At 39.4% G+C, this 20,978-nt stretch overlaps 2 protein-coding genes across 2 annotated transcripts in view; both read left to right on the forward strand.

The window, feature by feature from the left end:
- Positions 1–4,185, forward strand: part of LOC111864953 — a 28,474-nt gene extending 24,289 nt beyond the window's left edge. Inside the window, exon 3 of the mRNA XM_023852600.2 lies at positions 2,336–4,185. Within this exon, the coding sequence (XP_023708368.1) occupies positions 2,336–2,574 (239 nt within the window). The 3' untranslated portion in view covers positions 2,575–4,185. The remainder of the gene's footprint in view (positions 1–2,335) is intronic.
- A 13,855-nt stretch (positions 4,186–18,040) lies between these two features.
- The window catches only part of LOC111864954 (protein quiver), an 8,541-nt gene continuing 5,603 nt past the window's right edge, over positions 18,041–20,978 (forward strand). Inside the window, exon 1 of the mRNA XM_023852601.2 lies at positions 18,041–18,163. Within this exon, the coding sequence (XP_023708369.1) occupies positions 18,112–18,163 (52 nt within the window). The 5' untranslated portion in view covers positions 18,041–18,111. The remainder of the gene's footprint in view (positions 18,164–20,978) is intronic.

Raw genomic sequence — 20,978 nt, forward strand, 5'->3', positions numbered from 1 at the left:
TTGTTGTTGTTGTTGTTGTTGTATTTCTATCTACGCGTACTAACTTTGTAATTGGCCTCTGTGCTGTTAAGTTTGCACGTAAATAAACACGAATTGAATGAATTATTATTTAAAAGTAAAGAATTGAGTTACGACCACCACCACAACGAATTCTGTACCATCTGTCTTTCTCAATTTAATACATGCATGTTTACCATACATTGTTACTGTAAAGCGATTCTTGTCCTGCCTCTCCTGTGCAGTGTAATACCTTATGTGTATTTGCCTAACAACTCTAATATTTCCTCCATTTTTTTGTTTGATTGTGCTGACTCTGTAATTGGCTCCTGTAGCTGTCCACTTAGCTCACAAAAAATTCAATTTAATTGAATTATTATTACTTTTATTTTAATGACAATTTGAAGAAAATTAATGTATTTGTATATGCATATTTGTAACAAATTTGTACATTGTGTAATATACCTAAAGTGAGTTCTGGCACAATCTTTTATAATTAGAAACATTTCTCATATTAAGAAAGTGGTCTTCTGGGATGTGGCGCCGTGTATTCTTGGTTTTCACCGACGTTTCGGAGGAACGTATCGCCTCCATCTTCAGGGCAGGTGAATCGCTTTGCGAATACAGTAGCTGCAATTGCCCTGAAGATGGAGGCGATACGTCGGTGAAAACCAAGAATACACGGCGCCAGATCCCAGAAGACGACTTTCTTCATAGTCATCGCCGTGAAAACCTCAAAACTTACGTTAAATTATACAAACTCCGTCCAAAGTGCAAACAATATATATTATATGTCTTTGATCTTGTTCTCTTCTACACTACATGTTTCGGCCTCTAACGGCCATCATCAGGTGTATACTCTTACGTTGCTGCCACATATTGCCATATATTGTTTGCACTTGGGACGGAGTTTGTATCATTTATCGTGTAGAGTGCAACAGGATGCTTAAATATAATACTCAAAACTTACATTTCTCATATTAGTTTATTCTAAAGGGTTCTGACGATAGTGTGTGATATTTGGAATTACTGGGTTTTTGGACTTTCGACATGATCCGGCAATAAAAAAACAACACGACGTTTCTGAAACCAGGCCTGTTTCTGTCCCCAGGAGAGGGGGGGAACACTGCGTTGAGTCTCTTAGAAAGAATTAACGTTAATCACTCGGCAGCTTATGTCAGTATAGCTACAGCTACATAAGTAACTGAGATCAGTGCGAGATAACTGGGAAAATATGCGAAGTTACGATAAAGCATGCACAGGCCTGAAACATATAGAAAAGGAAGTGTAAATTTTATGCAATAAACCTAGCCAACAGATTCCATGAAAACCAATGCATAGGACGTCTGACTATCCACCATGTGCAATGCAAAATTTCGCGTTGCGTGACGTGCATTCAGCAGTCTCATCCACGCCTTTAATAAACGGATATTTGCTCTTAATACTGTCATTAATACTGCACTTGCGTTTTGCCATCACTATATGGATGAAAACCGATAAATTCTCACAGGCTGTTACAGCACAACTAGCGGTCGGCAAAGATTACAGAGAATGCCACAGACGGAACTTCCGTTACGAAAGCAAATCAAGATACTAGCAATATAAATGAAAAAAGACATATAGCCAACAGAGGAACTAATAATTTGTGAAGTTGTGTTTTGTGGATTAGTCACAAGGAGTGTTAACGTCGTTATAGATATGCCAGTTCAGAGAATAGCATCCATTACCGAGCAGTTATCGATAGAAATTAATATTACAGAAGGGTATTTAAAAAGCGGGACATTTGAAATAAATTCGGGACAGCGAGACATTATATGAACAAATGGGACTGTCCCGGGAAGAACGATGGGAACCATGCACCTTTCACATATGATGGATGGTTAGTTTTGAAGTTGGGATATTGGCCAGTGTGGTTATTTTTTCTGGAAACTTTAGTGGCCGGTGTTGTCCCTTTTCTGTTGACCAGAACATCCAGAAAAGGATTTACACTCTCTGACTCTATTTACTTAATAAACTGATGAGGTGGCTGGCGATATTTTGTAACTGCTCTGAGACATGAGGCTAGACCACAATTGTGTCATGAGCATGTAAGAGCCACAGCGATGATTTTATTGTGCCGAGTCAAGGGCTAATTTCTGAAAATGCACCATGAAGATGTTGCTAATGATGGGTGATACAGAGCTTCCCATAGCAATGCCAGAATGGACAATGGACAAAGTCGAAAAACCCAGTAATTCCAATGTCTCATATTCTGATAACCATTCTCACTAAAACCAGCCTTAGTGATACATGTACATCTGAAATGCCTCCACCATGCACTGTATATTCTTTTTTTCAGATCACTCGGGAAACAGAGTTACATTTCGCAGTTGCTCAGTTGCAAGGAGTGAATCTGTTGATCCTTGCGCCATGACAGATTCTATGTCTAACTTGTTAAAGGGCCAGGGGAAGGTAGAATTCTGCGAAACCTGTGAAACTGACCTGTGTAATGGATCGAGTCATCACTCTGTCACCATAATGTCCGCCCTTCTGGTGCCTTGTTTTGCCATCTTCATCTCACGTTGGGTTGGTGTATGAACCAATTCAATGATATCTGCAAGTCTTAACAATATTTTTGGGGCGCTTTATTGAATCTTGCACCTCACAACTTTAAACTTTGGTTATGTTTTATATTTGTGAGCTACATCCAAGTGGATTAGTAATGGCGTTCATTACCTCATTGACTGGATATGAGTGCATTATTGGCAACAGTATTTTAGATGGAGGAGTTGGCCTGCTGATGCAGTCTATCTTATACAAAAATACATACACAATTATTTTAGTATTTGGGAACAGCACTTCTCATGAAAGGGTGTAATTATGTTAAATGTCATAACTGTATGTAAGTTCCTTTTAAATTTCCACACACTCTAGTTACAGGATTTGTTGCACTTGAAGGTAATTTGATTTTAATTAACCACACTGCTGGCAAGACATTTGACTTATTTGAGAATTAAATGTGATTGGTTTAATAATTTGAAAAATTTGAATTTTTGTTTAATGTAATATGTGTTGTATGAGACATCAGTAGCTGTAACAGTAGCTGTTCACGTACATAATACTCAGACATGAGGAGAACATGATTAATTTTATCAGTCTCTGATTTTGACTATACCTCAGAATCAACATGTTGGTACATGTTGATACCTATTATGGCTGTAAAATTCAAGATTTGAAACTGTGAAACTAGAGGAATTTTATTTTACGTCCTCTTGGTACATCTGTACATGAAATAAAGTAATCAAAACTATCTGGTATACCTAATGAATTTTCATTTTATTTTCATATATGTTTTTATTCCAGTACAGTGATTCCTGGTAAGGCATAGATGGATTATATGTTTGGGTTCATATTACTTTTACTTTTTCTTCTTGCTGGTGTTTGGCATGTAATCCTTGTTTAGGAGTGGCTTATCTGACCACAACTATCACTGAGTTACTCTTTACAGTCTTGGTACTTACAGGTCATACGCAGTGTTATAAGAATAACTTCAGATGTCAGTACAGCCTCATTAAATATCTAAAAAAGCAAGAAGTATTAAATCTAAAGAGTAAGCAGTATCAGCTTCTTAGTTTTATAGCCAATATTAAAGTATTTTAACCTGTCAAGTATATTAAATTGATATTTGGAAACTCTATGCTTATAATCCTCTGTGTATGGCTCACATGTTCTCATAATTCTGAATATATGAACACCAGTTTTAATGGGTTTACTATTTTACCAGCTTCTATTTCATAAAAATATTAAAGGCTTCTGATGCTTTGGATGCTTCAGATATCAGTGTTAAATGATGAGTGGGTTTATGTGCAAATTTATGTTTAGTATTTTTTAAGAGAGCCTGTTATATGAATTTTTTATTGCTTAGTTAACTGTCCAAACACAGTTGTCATTTTTGTTGTACATGGATCATGTGGAACAAGACAGTTCTTCCACCAGACTTGTGTTTGCTTGCAAGGCGTTGCACATCTGAAATATTTACCAATGATATTTTTGCATTGATATCACCTGTATATTGCTTGATCCTATTGCTTCAGGCTTGCCTTTCACAATTTGCTCAGCTTCAATGGTCAAGCAAGACTCATAACTAAATACACACATGAATAAACTCTGAAATTCAGTAATCCTGTCTTGTAAATGGATCCTGCAGGGACATCTAAAACATAGGTAGTTCATTGTTGTACAGTGCAGCATAAGTCAGAATGAATATCGGCAACAGACTGTGCTATTTATATATTTTTACCTAGACTTAGCTCTGAATGTGAAATTTAGTTACATGACTCTTGTAGATCATAATACCGTACTGATGGGAAAATGTATAACGTGGCAAGACCCATCAGGAAAATCCAGTATATATTATAGGCTATGTCTGTTTAATATTGCATGCAAAAATTTGCCTTAAATTTGATGCAGTTTCAGTATAGGGCTGGGTTGATTGTCTGAATAACACAGTGTTAGTTTGGGAGTGGTAGACATTTCCTGAATCCATAAACTGAATTTTTCTTTGCTGCCACAAGCCTGTGTCAATGAAATCTCGATTATTAGCACAGAATATTCCAAGTCTGATTGTCAACAAGAAATGGACTGCAACTCTATCCAATCTATAAACAGTTTTGTTTCAAAGTATTGAATTGTTGAACATGCAGATAAAGTATATTAGGGGTAATCATCTTAAGAGCTAATGTGGTATGAAGTTTACAGAATTATATCTATGGCTTTCTGGTTACTGAAATTAATATGGTTTAAAAACTATAATAAGCATAGCGTGCTGATAGAAAGCTCATTCATTGGATAATTGACTCATCTCTAAAAACAATTTATATCTAACAGCTACCCTTCCATGTTGATATTGTAATTGTAATGTAATATTGTAATTTGGAGCAGTGTCTATCAAGGAATTTTATATGTTCACATTCTGTCAGTACCAAAAATGTTAGGTGAGGTACAGATGTATCTGTTTTTATGGTTTTAACATCTTAAATTTCAATTTCAATTCAATTCAATAGTAATCTGTCAGACGACAGGTCCACAGTCTCTCCCAAAACAGTTCCTCCACTTAATGCGATCTTCTGTTTTTGGAAAGAGACTATCCAGGAAAAGTGATAATGTGGTAGTTTTTCCATTTGCTTTCCACATCGCAGTACAGCAGCCGTTCAAACCACTCTGGTCACGCCTGTTGCTATACGAACTTGAACCATCTCGAGCATCATTTGCTCTGTGCTTCAAGTCGCTGCTGATGACGCTGCTTCCGGCATCAGTTTTTGGTGTCTCTCTTCGTCTGATGCCTACCCTTTGACCTGTCCAGCAAGGGAGGCCCTGCCAGTAGCTACGCTACCGCTGGTATAGCTCTCAGGGTCCTTGGCATACTCAAACCCCCTCACCACGATAAGGTGGAGACACCAACGAGGGGGATCTTAAATTTGTTTGTTCATAAATGAATATAACTTGATGAGTACATAATCACAGAAGAATCTTGGATACCATTTTAACTTTATTGAGTGCACAGTTTATAAGAAATTCTTTAACAGTAGTATTTTTGTCTAAAAGATATCTGGGAACTAGCTGAAGTAAAAAGGGACTAAATTTTGCTACAAGTGTGCATGGTGCTATGACTTTGTTATAATAGCATAGCAGTAGTGAGATTCAAAATGCATTAAGTTTGAAAGACATTATCATTACACAGTTAGTACATATGATGTTCAGATTTTGTTTGTTGTAAAGCTCTGAGGGGTATCAAATCAGGTAGTGATATAAATTTGTGTTGATATAAAAAGGTTGTCTTGTGTGTGTCCAGACTTTATTTTATTATTGATTTTCTTGTGTGTTCCCGGACAACTTAATTGTGTAAGTAACATCATTAGCTGTGTTTCTGGATGGTTACAGTAAGCTCATTTATAAAAATCTTAAGTTTATAGAACTTAATTTTTCCCCCTGGAAGTTGAGATTAAAAGTTACATGTGTATTACAAATTGTGTTCATATATACATGTGCAAACAATTTTTATGGTCTAGTGTATATGGAAATTTAGACAATGGACTATAAATCATTATTAAATCGGATGATCAGGAGGGAGGGATGGAGTCAGATTCTTTTGCTACTTTACACTTGTGCAAGCATTTAAATGGCTTGGTACTTTACATAGAGAGGCCTTTTTGAATTTGAATTGTCTTTTCATCTCACCATATTCCTGGAAATCAGGGTCGGGGGAGATAAAGAATCTATTTTTTTTATAGTAAACAGTTACCACACACTAGCTATATGATAGGCTGCCTCCCTGCTCTCTGTGAATGACAAGTGAAAAGAAAGGTTAATTGAAGGCTGCCTCTGCCCTATCTGTAAATGACAAGTGTGAAAAAATGGGCTAATTGAAAACTTGTTATGGGTGCTACATTATTGTCAAACATGCGCCCTAACATCTGTTACGAGTCTCAGCAGCTTTCCCACACACGGAATGAGGCTAGAAATTGTTGGCCAATATGCAGGTAATATGTGGAGCATTTTATTCCATTGAATATTCTTTCTGCATACCACACAGCATATTACAAATATTTTTACTTGTGCTTTTTCAGTGACTACATAGTTCATTTGTAATGTGTACATTATGTGCTATCTACAGCATAGCTTAGTAAGCTGAAGTAAATATTTATTTAATCTCTTCTGCACTTGAAATAAAAACAATATAAATGATGAACTGTATGATATAATGTTATTGGCCAAGACCAGCAGATGTATGTATTGCAATGATGGAGCTTTGTGTAATGGATATTCTGTCATGCAGAGTCTGCACCAGTCTGTTGCGATGATGATTTGGTCCTTGAATATTATTAAGTATATGCTGACATTATGTATTGTCATACATTACTACATCTGATTATAAAATGCAAACAGCTCACTTGTGTGACAGAGTACACCAGTTGGTCATTCACCAAGTCTGATATGTTGTAAAGTGCTTGAAATGTATGGCACTTAGTATTTACAGTGAACAGAGACTCCAAAATATAAGTTTTCAGGTTTTCATGGTGGTGATTTCAGATGTTGTCTTTTGAGTTGACTTTTTTTATAGGTAATTTGATTATGCTTTTGGTATTGTGATTATAGTGTTGGATGATAGCATGATGGCTGTGTGCTGAACTGGAAAGAAGTTTGGAACTGGTTGTAACCCAGACGAGGTACCATCCTGTCATTTAAGTGGGGGGATTAATGAAAATCACTGACACCTCCAAAAATGCTGGAGTGTTACTTCTAGACTAGCTTGTTCAGTTACACAGCGAAATTGTAGATGGATGAGTCCTTCAATGTTGCTTCCTTATGAATGTTACCAATATAAATTCTAATTGGAGGGAGTATGGACCTCTGAAATATAGGTTTTAATCACAGTACTACCTGGTGTCTTAACCCCGAAGACCAAGATTTCAAGATCATTTGCATGTTAGAAGGCACTAAACTGAAATACAGTATAAACTGGTTGCTTTTCAAAAGTCAGTTGGGATATCTTCATAATTATTTATCAGAAAGGTGAATAGCACACTATTTAATCCTGTCTGTTTCCCATCCAGGCAAGAAGACATTGTGATTCCAGACTCTGATAAACCATTAAACAATTATGGTTTGTGAACTCACACTGTTACTGTAAGCTGTACTGAAATGTAAAATGTCAGAAACAGTAGGTCTCCAATAATGCCCCATTACAACACTCATAAAGTCTAGTAATAAGCTTACATTATTTACAAATTCTGAATGAGATTTATAGAGTGAATATGATGAAATATTATTCACTACAAATGATAGTTACAGAACTTTCAACAGTATATGGAGTAAATAAAATAAGTGTGATATACTTATTTATGCCAGGTACAAATGGGAGTCTTTTATAATCCAACTAGATTTTCTTTTGCTAATGGTACTCTAACTGAAATATTTCCCTGGATCCACATTTTTAGAGATATGTTACATGAAAAAAAGGCCAAGATTAAAGTGAAATAAATGGTGTTATTCATGAGTTTGATTTGTTTCATTCTGGTCCATCACAATAACAATTACAAATCATAAATCACTCCGTCCAATGTGACCTGTAAGTTTTTTACTACATAGAAACTTAACACCCTTACATGTTTCAGTCTCTGTGGACCATCTTCAGAGGGCAAACATCACTACAAATAGGAAACCACTATCACATAATTTGTTTACACGGAAAGTATGTACACTTATATGTTACAACACACAGTACACAGAATAGAAAGTTTCACAAACACAGCAATTTCCCGGGAATGTAAGTTTTAAAAATGTATAAGATTCCTTGATGCTAATTAAAAGTATTTAGATTGTCAATGATTAAAATTCGTAAACCATGCAGGCTCATGTTCGTCCTCCAATCGTCTCTCTTATATGGGGCAGATATTGTGCCACCTGGCTATCTTGAAGTGGAGGTTCTTTATATCATCCAGGGTTTGCTCGTGGTTGTTGTGCTGTTTTCACTGTTAAGTTTTTATGCAGTAAAAAACTTACAGGTCACATTGGACGGAGTGATTTATGATTTGTAGGTGTTATTCATATTCATTAACATGAGCCCTGAGTTTCTTGTTAGAAGTGTAAAAGTAAATTACACAATACATTTCACACAAGCAACAGGAAAACACACATAGTTGAATAAATCTGCTTCTTATAGGGAATTATTAAAATTGGTTATTTTGACATCTCATCACGAAGTAATACAGTTTGCATTTCAGGCTTGAAAATAACTAGTCTATGGACTTGAATGGAAAAGAACCCAGCACTAAGTAGAAGTAACATTGATTATACCTATTGTTTCTAAATTTGTTCCTCTGTGGTTGCCATTTTCAGTTTGGAACCATATAAACTTTGGTCACAGAAAACTGAACAACTTTGCAGCAAAAGATACAGATGTTCTTTATTTTAAAATTATTAGTATTTTCTTTGCATCCTGTTAAGTAGTGAGTCAGTCATGCAATTTTGTATTATAATTTACTTTCAGTATAATAAAGTTAAATGCTCATTATCTTCATTACTGTTTATAATTTAAGAACTAGTTGTTACAAAAATTAGTCCATTCCTTAGAAAGTACTACTATTACTGCGGTATGGCATAATATAGAGTTTACCAATCAACTCAACATTTATCACATGTCAGAAGGTAGTCACCACCATGAGAACTTAATATTTCACAGGTTTATTTTCTGTTACAGTAAGAACGGTAAAGCCTGCTAACAATCCCAAGGGACCAGAATGCTTTTTTCCAACATATTTCCATCAAACAGGTATGTGCTTCTGGATAAAGTATTGCAGGTGGTATTACAGATCATGCCAGAAATTCATGCTAAAAGTGTTCATTATTAAATTAATAACATGCTTTGTCATTTTCTATACATATTTTGTTCTATGACAGGTATTAATTAATAGTACTTTATGACAATAATGGTCATTTGGTCATTCATAAATAACTTCCTGGAAGCTGAGCATAGGACAGCAGATCATTTTCCTGTAAAGTCCCTGTTCCCCCCCCCCCATTTTTAACAGTTTCTCTTTATATGATGCAATTTTACTCTGTAATCTCGGGACCAGAGACATTGACAGGTAGATTTCCATATAACAGCAGGATAGCCTTCTTTGTTACTGATATGTAGATGTAGTGTCTTATCTCTGCCTTAATTAAGGTTGCTTGGTATGGGGTCTTTATTGCAGCGTGAAAATGTGTCTGTTGCTTGTAGATTGTACTCTCTTTTAATCGCATTATGGGAAAATATTTGTATAATTCTTTATTAATGTATCCTATTAATATTGTATGATAGTTTCATAGTAGTTCATTCTTGTTTCAGAAGTGCGTCAGATTCTCTGTTACTAGGCTCATGGAATGTGTCTGGTTTACTAACAGCTGTTTCCAAAATTCTGGTTTGCAGAAGTCAGTTTTTTTTCTCTCCCCCTCAGAATTGTATTTAAATGTTAGCAATTGTCATATGACTTCTGTAGAATGCAATTTAATTTTACAGTACTGAAATCAGAATTCCCTGAGCATGTATGTTTCAGAATTCTAATTTTCCTTCAACAAATTAGGAACTGAAATCAATCTGAGCAAAGAATAATCAGTATTTCTAGGCTGATTGTTTACCTATCATCATACAACAGCCCTGAAAGACAGTTTGTGTTTATAATGATAATTCCTTTCTTACATAGAATTCATCAACAAATGACTCTAATCTGCTAGTGGTAGGATACTGGATTGTATGTTTGCAGCTGATAGAAGGCTGTAGTGAATGTTGCTGTTTCTGGTACTGTGTTGTAATTTTGGCTGTTTCACTGTTAGTGGTTTTTGCAAAATGAAAATAATGTATGATGAACTAACAGTTCATTTGCTAAAGCTCTTTTGATATAAGAAAAGTGTGTGTACTGTGATCCGTGGTGTATTGATTTCTTTTTGTGTAGAATGACTTAAATATAAGAAGTTGATAATTTAACAAGCCAAATATATTTGTACTACAATTAAAAAAACCAGTGTATAACCTCTGGAACTGTCATTTTGTAGTAATTGTAATGTGAATCTAGGCTAGATGCTTTCATTATGGAGTATTATACTTAATCTTATGATAAAAAATAAAGGATAAAATAAAATGTTAATTTTATTTAATCAATATCAAAACAGAACCACACTTGAAATATGTGTAACCAAGATACTTGTGTTTGTACGTACAAGCTTCATTGTGGCTTAATGAGGCAGAGCAGTACATGAAAACTTGATGTGCAGTGTGGATAGGAAAACTAAAAATTAGTGTTGTTCATTTCTCTTTATACATGCAGTGAAATTTCTAAAAACAACTGAATGGGACTGAATTTTTTCTGTTTCAGCCAGGTTCCATTTACCTGAAATGACGTTCTGTATTCGTACATTACCTCATATATTTCATCTTATGTATGAAAGTGGCATAGTTTTAATCATACTATATGTACTGGTTCTGTCTCCAATAGTGCAGTAAGGTTTCCTCCACATATGTTGTTGATTGAGAGATCGATTTTCAGTCAAAATTCCCTCTTTGCAAATTGTATCCAAACGTTCAGAATTGTTATGACATAGTGACATTTTCTTAAGTTCTCTGGTGCTATTTAAAGCATCATATGTCCGAAGTTCGAACTAGAGCTGTTCTTGCAGACCATGGCTACTGCAAAATAAAAAAATACCTCGATGGAATGATTGTCCGTTGCATAACTGTAAACATTGAGTAGCAAGTGTCACTAAAAGGTAAGGGTAAAGGTATCCTGGGGTTAAATTAAGGCCCACGTTATGAAGATGTATGGGGGAGCTGGGGTATAGCTCCGCTTTTCTTAACCTTTGCAATAAATTGAGGTGAATCAGCAACTTCTCGCTCTGGCCACATTACTAATAGAGGAAGAGCCTGGTTGCTGATTAAAAGGAGGCTGGGTGGCCCACAGAGCCGGTCTGCAGGTTGTGGGGAGGGACATAAAACACCAGGTTGTTCAGTCTATAGCCTAGTTGATACACTGACAGTTATCCTGGCTCCTGTTCGATAAAGTATATAGAAACATGTGTGCTATCTACAGATACAAATAGCATTTTAGCATTACAATAGGCCTCGTAGAAAAAGTAGGCACTACAGGGGTCATAATAAGAGGAAAGTATAAATAAAATTTTACAGCAAGGAAGTAAGCTCACTTGGCCCCTCCTGTCCATGATAATTTATGGAATGAGGTCACACTCCCAGTAGCTCATTGCGTTTAAGTGATTATCATAACTGGCTCTATTACCTCAATTAACTTAATAAAAATTTGTGTGAATCAACACATTCATTTGTCGACTGCTACCGAATGTGTAAAGAAAGCTTTACATAATTGCATGCAGTAAGAAGTTAACATGAGCGTCTAAAGTATGGGAAATACTTGACAAGTTTTATAACAATCGTTTACTTTCCTGTGTACTTACCAAAAGCTAAAGATTATAAAGTACTCAAAATATATGTCTTTGACAGTAAGGATGCAAAGGTGCCACAGCGCTTAGCAGGTTTTATGTATGAGCTGGAATCAAACTGCAGGAAATTTCTCAAAATTATTAAGGAAAATTATTGGCCATGTTCTAAACTAACTAAGCACTACGCCATGAAAGCGTATGGGGAAATGGATGTATAGATCCATATATTCTTGACCTCGGCCCTAGTTCGAGCTCAGTGGTCAACTTCACACCCCGGCCTCTTTACCCTCGGTTAAATAGCCATCGGTACCCATTGGATAGGAGACGGGGGGGGGCAGAGTCAGTGGTACTTTTATGAAGCACTTTCATGACACATTTTTTTCCATAAACACTACATTCGTTGTGAAATTATTCGGCTGAGCGAATACTTCACGTAATTGATATAAATGACTATGTAAGTATCTGTGGTACGTGACAGACCTAGCTGACGCAGAATCTGGTCCGCATGGACGATACGTCGCAATAACGAACAGATCTCCTGCGACGTTTCCCAGTCTTGAACCCCAGACCTTGCTGGGTCTGCGGACGATTTTGCTAGCAATCCTCTGCATAAATTATCTATATTTAATATACTTTCTCTATTTTCCAAACTATTATTTTAGTCCTCGTCTGTTCGAGGATTACTTTAATTCTTAAATTTCATTCCCATAATTTTAACGTTTCTACATGAGAAATATGGAGAATATGGAATATCTATACAAACAAACGCAATAAAATAAAGTCCAATTAAATATACAGAAGACTGAATTGTGGTCTAAAAACGTACAATCGGTGTATAATTTCCTGCGCCACCTTAATATGTTACAATACATTAACAAGTGGCCCGTGGAACAAAGGTTTTGAAACTCAGATCTGAGCCATCTCCCTGAGCATGTACGTGGCAAAGGACATGGGTCTTTGAGGATCTGTTACTATTTCCATAACCACTCAGCTGATTATTCTTATTCTATGTACCAGTAAGGACGTTTCGTGAAGGAATCCTTATGTACTTATTCTTCGTTCAAATAATAGCGTAAATAATGAATTTGAAAGAATCTAGAAGAAGACGGTCGCGGGCTAATTTTAATATTCTGTCCAGACAGAAACCACAAATCCCTTAGTCAGGACAGTCACCGTCCCATCAGATATTCGAATGAAGCATCTGCAGAATATAAGTAAAAAGCGTCAGGACTTAGTCAACTTTCTCGGTTTGAAGGAACAAAATTAGCATTTGCTGTTACTATGAACTTGTACTGGCGTTGTGGGTAACTGCTGAATACGGAGAATGATACGAATTCCGCATGTAACGAATTTAGCAAAAAGTTTCGTAATTCCGGCCTACATTATCTCCCCAACGTACTTCGTTAAATATTTCAGATCCAAGACATCAAAAATGGCTGTGAATTTTTAATGGCGATAGTTTTTAATTTGAAGATTATATGAAAATATTATTCTTTGTTATTTATTTCCATGTTCTTCATTTTACAGTGCGTTACAGTGGCATAAAGGAGCTTTAACATTTGTTAAAACAGATGGACATGTCTACTGTTCAGAGCCATATTATTTTATATCTAATGTCGGACAGATACACATAATATCGAAGCTTTTGTTTTTGTAGATTTTAACGAAATATTCATCACGTAGGAGTCGCTTTGGTACGAAAATTAAGAAAGCTGATAAAGATTGATATGAACTTTATGTAACGTCAGAAACTACTGGCATGTCCCTTAACTAGGAACCCCCTTTCATTCCTTTTCCCACTCTCCGCCTGCCCTACGCTTGCGCCCTTCACCCTTTCACCAGGAACTAGCAGGTTCGTCTGAAAACTGAAGGGGGATTCTGCTGCACGCCGTGGAAGAGTGTGGTGCTCGTCTCGTTCCAAATTATCTCTTGAACATTTTTAGGTTTGCTAAATTAACGGCGGAGTTGGTGCACTGTTTTACGTTGTTTCGTCCTCATCTGGGACAGCCTGTATTTTTCTTTCACTCGACCAATTATATTATATTTATTTGGTGTGTGATTTGTTTAATTTTTTTTTTNGCCCTTCACCCTTTCACCAGGGACTAGCAGGTTCGTCTGAGAACCGAAAGGGGATTCTACTGCACGCCGTGGAAGAGTGTGGTGATCGTCTCGTTCCAAATTATCTCTTGAACATTTTTAGGTTTGCTAAATTAACGGCGGAGTTGGTGCACTGTTTTACGTTGTTTCGTCCTCGTCTGGGACAGCCTGTATTTTTCTTTCACTCGACCAATTATATTATCATATTTATTTGGTGTGTGATTTGTTTAATTTTTTTTTACCCCAAACCACTTTTCGGTCCTGGGCCTTGGTACGTTTCAAAAAGTGGTAGCAGAGCGTGGTTTGGGGTATTTGTGCTTTGGTTTGCTTGTTGGGACGTTTTGACTGTTTCTATTCTGTTTTGTGTTGATCATGACGTCTGAGCCTCTACTGCCCGAGTACCTACACAAGGACGAGCTGCAATATGAGCTGGCAGCTCGGGGGATTTCGACGGAACGGTTGAATGTCACCGCACTCAGGTCACTACTCAGGACCTCCCGGGATGTGGAGGAAAACATCGAGCTCCTGAGCAGTAGGAAATGTCTGAAGGCTCCAGCAGCCACCATTTCCTTGCATCGAGAGAAACTCCTCCAGATCAATGAACTGGTGGAGAACACCGACAGCTCTCGCATTGCACTTGATTTCCCTCGCTATCTACATCGACTCGCCCACCTTGGTACTCGTCTCCGACATTTCCTGCAATTTGGGGGAAGTGCTCCAGAGTTCGAGGTTTCTGCCCAAGCACTGCGTGAATAATTGGACGGCCTCTTAGCCGACATCAACACCAGCCTCCAGAGGGACGAGCGTGCGGGACCGGCCCCGGGCCCCTATGGAAGTACTAACACCTCAAGGCGATCAAGGTAGGCTCGAAGCGACTTTTTACCTTCCTAGGCATGTGGATAAGGAGCCTTTGAACCCCACCAGTAGGCTTGTTGACGGCCCGAGCCAGAATGACGGTCAACCTACGTCGTCCAATTTACTTTCTCCAGGGGTCCCCCTTTGCCCACCGGTTATGGTTAATCCCACTTTTGTTTTCGCCAAGCTACCGAATCCCGTGCAGCGCATGTTTGAGGGGCTTTCCCCCACAGATGGGTTGCATCTGAGCAACCTCATAACATTTTTGCGCGTTTTAGTGCGGATTCGCGAAAGCCGGTGGTTTTTTCCAAGTTCCCCCGGGTCACGTGCTGCAGGTATTTTTTACTTTCAGTAAAGGTGTATTGGTATCCAAGACTATCGAATCCACACGCCGCGGGGATACGCTCCACACGTACCACGAGGGCATACTTTCCGACCTGAAATTCAACTTTGCATTTCACTGTCTTGATCTGGTTGTCTACAGTGATTCTTTCGAAGAACACATACTTCATCTGCATGAGGTTTTCCTCAGATTGCGCCAGACAGGATTAACCGTTAATCCCGCCAAAGTTAAATTCGCCACGCCTCACCTGTCTTTCCTTTCCCACATCGTGGGACCCTCCAGTATCTCTGTTAACCCAAGAAGAATCGACTCCATTAGAAGGTTCCCTCCTCCCCGAGACGTTAAAGGGGTCGCCAGGTTTATTGGTATGGTGAATTTTTTCACAAATTTATTCCTCATTTCGCCGAGGGCGCCGCCCCCTTAACCTACTCAGAAAGAAATACGTTAAATTTCAGTGGGGGCCTGATCAGAAACTCGCCTTTCAGGGCTTGAAGCTCGCCATTACCAACCCCACGGTCCTCCACACAGCCGACTTCTCCCGCAGGTTCACGCTCCAGACTGATGCTAGTCCGGTGGCAGTTGCGGCGGCGCTGTTACAGCACAACGGGCGGCGTTGATTGCATACCACCATCAAGACCATTCCCGATGGGACGAGAAGCTATCCTGGCTTCAGTTTGCATTTAATTCGGCTCGCCACGAGTCCCATAAGACCACTCCACTCAGTTTTATGTTTTCCCTTACGCCAAACTCACACCTTTCCAACCTCTGGTACATCAAGGAGTAACTTTCTGAAACCCCTGATTTCCGCTCCATCCGGGAACGCTGGGAGGCAGCGCGTAGATATCTCCGTCTCGCGCACGCTGCCGTGCGCAGAACTTACGACCGACGCCGCCAACCCCCTCCTTTTCACGTTGGAAGCAGTGTTTGGCTTAAGAATTACCCCCTCAGTAAGGCGTCCCAACACGTGGCGGCCAAACTTTGTCCCAGATAAAGGGGACCCTTTACCGTTGTCAAGTTTACCTCTCCGGTTTCCGTTCAGCGCGCCAACTCTGACGGCGGCAGCAGGATCCGCGCTCACGTCTCACAGTTGAAAACTGCGTGAGTGGCCTACCACTAGGTTTGTAAATGCAAATGTGATATGGTTTTGGTAATTTATGGGGCTCTTCTGTATACTTATGCACCACGCTAGCATAAAGGCACTTTGTATAAGCGCCTTGCGACTCCTGTGTTCCCATATACGTGTATAGGTGGAACGTTATACAGATCAATATATGTTTTCTTGTACGTGGGCCTTGCGGCCATTCTATGGGTAGGTTTCCTTGGGCTTAGTGCCTGGAGGTACTTTCCTTTTCTATTCCGATGTCTTCTGTACCTTGGTGTGAGTGTGTGTCTGCGGGAATCCCCAATGACTGAGGTTATAGCAATATGTTATTTGTGTAACTTTCCAGCTCGGAAGTGTAACCAGAGCCTATGAATTGGAATTGTCTCAACGGTTATGACATCTTGAGTGTGCCTTCACGTGCCTCAACTCATATTGCAGGTCCACCCTTAGTTCGGATGGGCTGCGCTGTCCCTTCCCGTGCTACCATCTTTTCCAGAGCCTTACGCCGAAGGGTGGAAAAGATCCTCCTTCTATACGACCAAGTCCGAAGCACCTTCAAGTACCTGGTACGAGCATCACACGCCCCCCCCCCCGTGTCTACTGGTGGCTTACTGCATCATGAATATGGTGGACATGTCGACGGGGCACTTACCAAGTAGCAACCAATTTGCGGGGTGATCTATCTGGACTCTTATCCCTGTTTGTCTAGGCGCCCCACTTACGGTTCGGCTGCGCTGCGCGTCCAACACCACATATTGAAATGTAGGTGTGTTCTCTCGCAGTCAGCGCAAGCACTTAAAACCAAGACTGTCAGCAGGTGAGCTGCAACGCCGATACGACGGCCTGGCACTCCGTTTCGTCAACAGGCAGGAGGCCCCAGTAAATGGAATCACCCCCGGCGTCTCCTTCGGGGAGGGGGGGAGGACTGTAACGTCAGAAACTACTGCCATGTCCCTTAACTAGGAACCCCCCTTCATTCCTTTTACCAGTCTCCGCATGCCCTACGCTTGCGCCCTTCACCCTTTCACCAGGAACTAGCAGGTTCTTCTGAAAACTGAAGGGGGATTCTGCTGCACGCCGTGGAAGAGTGTGGTGCTCGTCTCGTTCCAAATTATCTCTTGAACATTTTTAGGTTTGCTAAATTAACGGCGGAGTTGGTGCACTGTTTTACGTTGTTTCGTCCTCATCTGGGACAGCCTGTATTTTTCGTTCACTCGACGAATTATATTATTATATTTATTTGGTGTGTGTATTGTTTAAAATTTTTTTAGCCCAAACCACTTTTCGGTCCTGGGCCTTGGTACGTTTCATTCATATAAAGAGCATATTGAACCGATACGAACTACAGTCAAGTTGGTCCAGTATGCTCTGGTACAGATCGCAACAGCGGATTTCATCTGAATTGATTCATATTTTTCCTGATGTAATATGCGGACGGCCATACCTGCTCCCACATGACGACTTCATACTATGCACTTATGAAAAATCTCATAGAAAGGATAGGAACTTGAAAATGTCAGAGATTTTAGGGGTAAGTTAACATGATGCGACTCTCCACGGTAAATTGTATGTTTTTTGTAGAGACATATGAGTTGATGGAAATTCCTGTTACGTCATCACTGTGGGAACTTAGTCGTGCCTATTAGAGTTGTTATTTTAAATTGCTGTACTGGAATTTAAGGCTACGCTTTGTCATCAAAATTTCACTTACATATCCGAAAGTGGCTGTGTGAGACGATATAATACAGAAATGGCTAAAGCACTTCTGCAAATCATCATTCTCGCAACCACTGTTCACGCAGGTAAAATATACGCTATTTCTTCCTCTTATTTTGTTTTGTATAAGGAATTGGATCACTGGTCTTTTTCATTTCAGAATTTACCCTGAAACTGCATGGCGTACACGTATAGCAGACTTCCAAAACGCAGGACAACGGAGCTCTGAATGCCTCCAGCGTGATTACAGTCCGCGATTGTAGTGTTCAACGATGCACCCATTGTCGTTTTTTAAGCTCTTTACCCACTACCGCCAGAAGCATATGAAGAAGGGGCCATCCTATGCGTACAATGGCAAATTAATGTAGAACTGAGATGGTTAAGTATTTAGTTTGAATGAACTTGACACCAAATAACTATGTACACACATACAAACATACGAAAAAAAAAACAGCAATATCAGCTCAGTCAGTAGAGTGTATGGAGATTACGGTCTTTTAGATGTGACGTCATATAAGAACTCCATAGTTTTTAGTCCGCAAGCGAACTATACCGACCGAGCGACCGCCGCTTCTCGGGGAAGTTAGTGGTGACGTCATAGAAAAGTAAAGTAAATAAAGGTCGTGGAGGCCCATAGGGTTATGAGATGTCGACGCCTCCACATTTTCTAGACAATCGGCTCACAGATGGCAGTGAGGTTGTCAGCCTTACGCGCTGATCGCCCTTTAGCTCCAGGAATATTCCTAGTACTCATTTGTGTTAGAGTCTGAGTAATAGGTACCAGCGTTTCCCCACCGATGATGTCTCCACCGTATCATGGTGGTGGTGTTTGAGAGCTCCTGAGACCCTGAGGGCTATGCCGGCGGTAGCGTAGGTACTGGTAGTTTCACTCATGCAGGACAGGTCAAGGGGCAGGCGCCATAAGAAGAGGGCCACCCTGGTCCTCCAGGGTGGAGGTTGGGCGTGAGGCTAACAGCCTCACACCATACAAAACTAAATTTTCAGAAAACATAATCAGCCTCGAAGATGAAGAATAGAGAAGAATGGAAGGAGATTGTCCAGGATGTCAAAGCTCACCCTGAGCTATAGCGCCGAGGGGAGAGGAGGAAGGAAGGTCCCAGCGTTTAGGAGGAACTGCTGCCTCCATCTTCAGGACCCTCTTCTACTTTGCCTGCTATGACAACATCAAGCCTCGCGCAGTAGGTTTGCAGATTGGATGGCCGGTTTATGTGTTATTGAAGGGCGCTGCATAAACGTACTGTATTAGGCTATTTAAGCGTCGGTGTGAGGAGAATGATTATGCACAACTATTCGAGAAGTCCAGAAAGGAAGTGGCTCTCTCTATGTTTCAAGGTACTATAAGGTACCAGGAAGAATCAGACGATCAGGTTACGCATGTATAACTCGCCTGATTCAAAAAGAATTTCATGCAGATAAATAACAGCTGAATTTCTAAAGCAGGTATCAGGGTTATGGAGTTGGTTTGTTGGTTAGATCGTTGGTTGGTTTTTAGTTGGATTGAGACAATTTTATATATTTCACGTATGCTCTTTTACCTTATAGGTGGGGGGGATAATATTAAAATGAATCTTCATTAAAGTGAGAGTGTGTGGACTGGATTCATTTTCAGTGGGACATGAAACAATGGCGTGCTCTTGAGGGCAGAGGAAAAAAAAACACTCGTGTTCCGCAGTTGGCTAGTAATTTGACTAGCTGAGCAATTATTAGCCTCTCAAGAAAGACTATGTTCTATGGAGGTACTTGTAGGTTAAACCGATGTTATGACAGACCCGGATATAACGGATTTCGTGTAAGCGGACAAAATCTGGCTGTGTACGTATAATTGTGAATATTTAGAGATATTGAGGCTCTAAGAATGTTTAATAGTTCTAAAACTATTTAAATAAAAATAACCCAAATATAAAACCTTTATGTAATCACCTTGTGTGCTTCTGTGTTTGTTACATGTATTCTGTGTTGTACTTCCGTGAATACCCCTTCACTCGGTTATAGCGGGTATAGTCGATAACGGATACCTTGTCCTCTACTAATTATTCCTTTATAATGAAGTAATACTGTATTTTTCATGTTCGTGGGAGAGTGGCCATTCGAAGTAACGGAATTATGTTGATTGGCCGGATGTGTTTCACACAGGCAGCAGCATACACTGAACACGGGTCTTCTTCACACGATTAAACAGTGCACTGAATGCCTGCCATTAAGAACTGTGACGTTATAAAATGCAATATTTTTACTTTTCAGACGTCACTCTGGCAGCCAGATGTTCCTCTGTTGATGAATCAAAATTTTACATAAAGTTCCTTTCCACAGTTTAACAGAAGCGCAGACCAAGTATGTTTTATACCAAGTAATTTCTTCCGATTCAATATACTGCAGCAAACGTTCGGCCGAACAAGGGGACCCAAATTACGTCTGGGTACTACAGGAGAGCTTAGTCGGTACAGCGACTGGCTGCGGGCTGGACAACCGAATTTCGATTCCCGGCAGGTGCAAGATTTTCCTGTCCTCCCCAGCGTCCAGAACGCCTGTGGTGTCCACCCACCCCCATACTGGGAGAGATTTCTCCCTGAGTTAAAGCGGCCAGGGCGAGAAGCTGACCAATCACCTCCATCGATTGATGAGGTCAAGAATGATGGAGCTGTACTCTCCTTATATCTTCATGGAGTAGTTTTAATTACTTAAAAAAGATATACAAAAGTATATAAGGTATGCCGTTACGCAACAACATTCTGTATTAAAAAAAAAGAGAAGACACTACTGTATCAATATTTGCTTTTATTATGCTTTTACAGATGCAACATGTTTCGACCCTTACACCGGGTCATCATCAGGCGTTCAATGCTCCAGTATTACCTGATGAATTGCAATTAATTATCATCT

Source organism: Cryptotermes secundus, unplaced genomic scaffold (assembly GCF_002891405.2).
Source record: "Cryptotermes secundus unplaced genomic scaffold, Csec_1.0 scaffold200, whole genome shotgun sequence".
NCBI classification, from domain to species: domain Eukaryota; kingdom Metazoa; phylum Arthropoda; class Insecta; order Blattodea; family Kalotermitidae; genus Cryptotermes; species Cryptotermes secundus.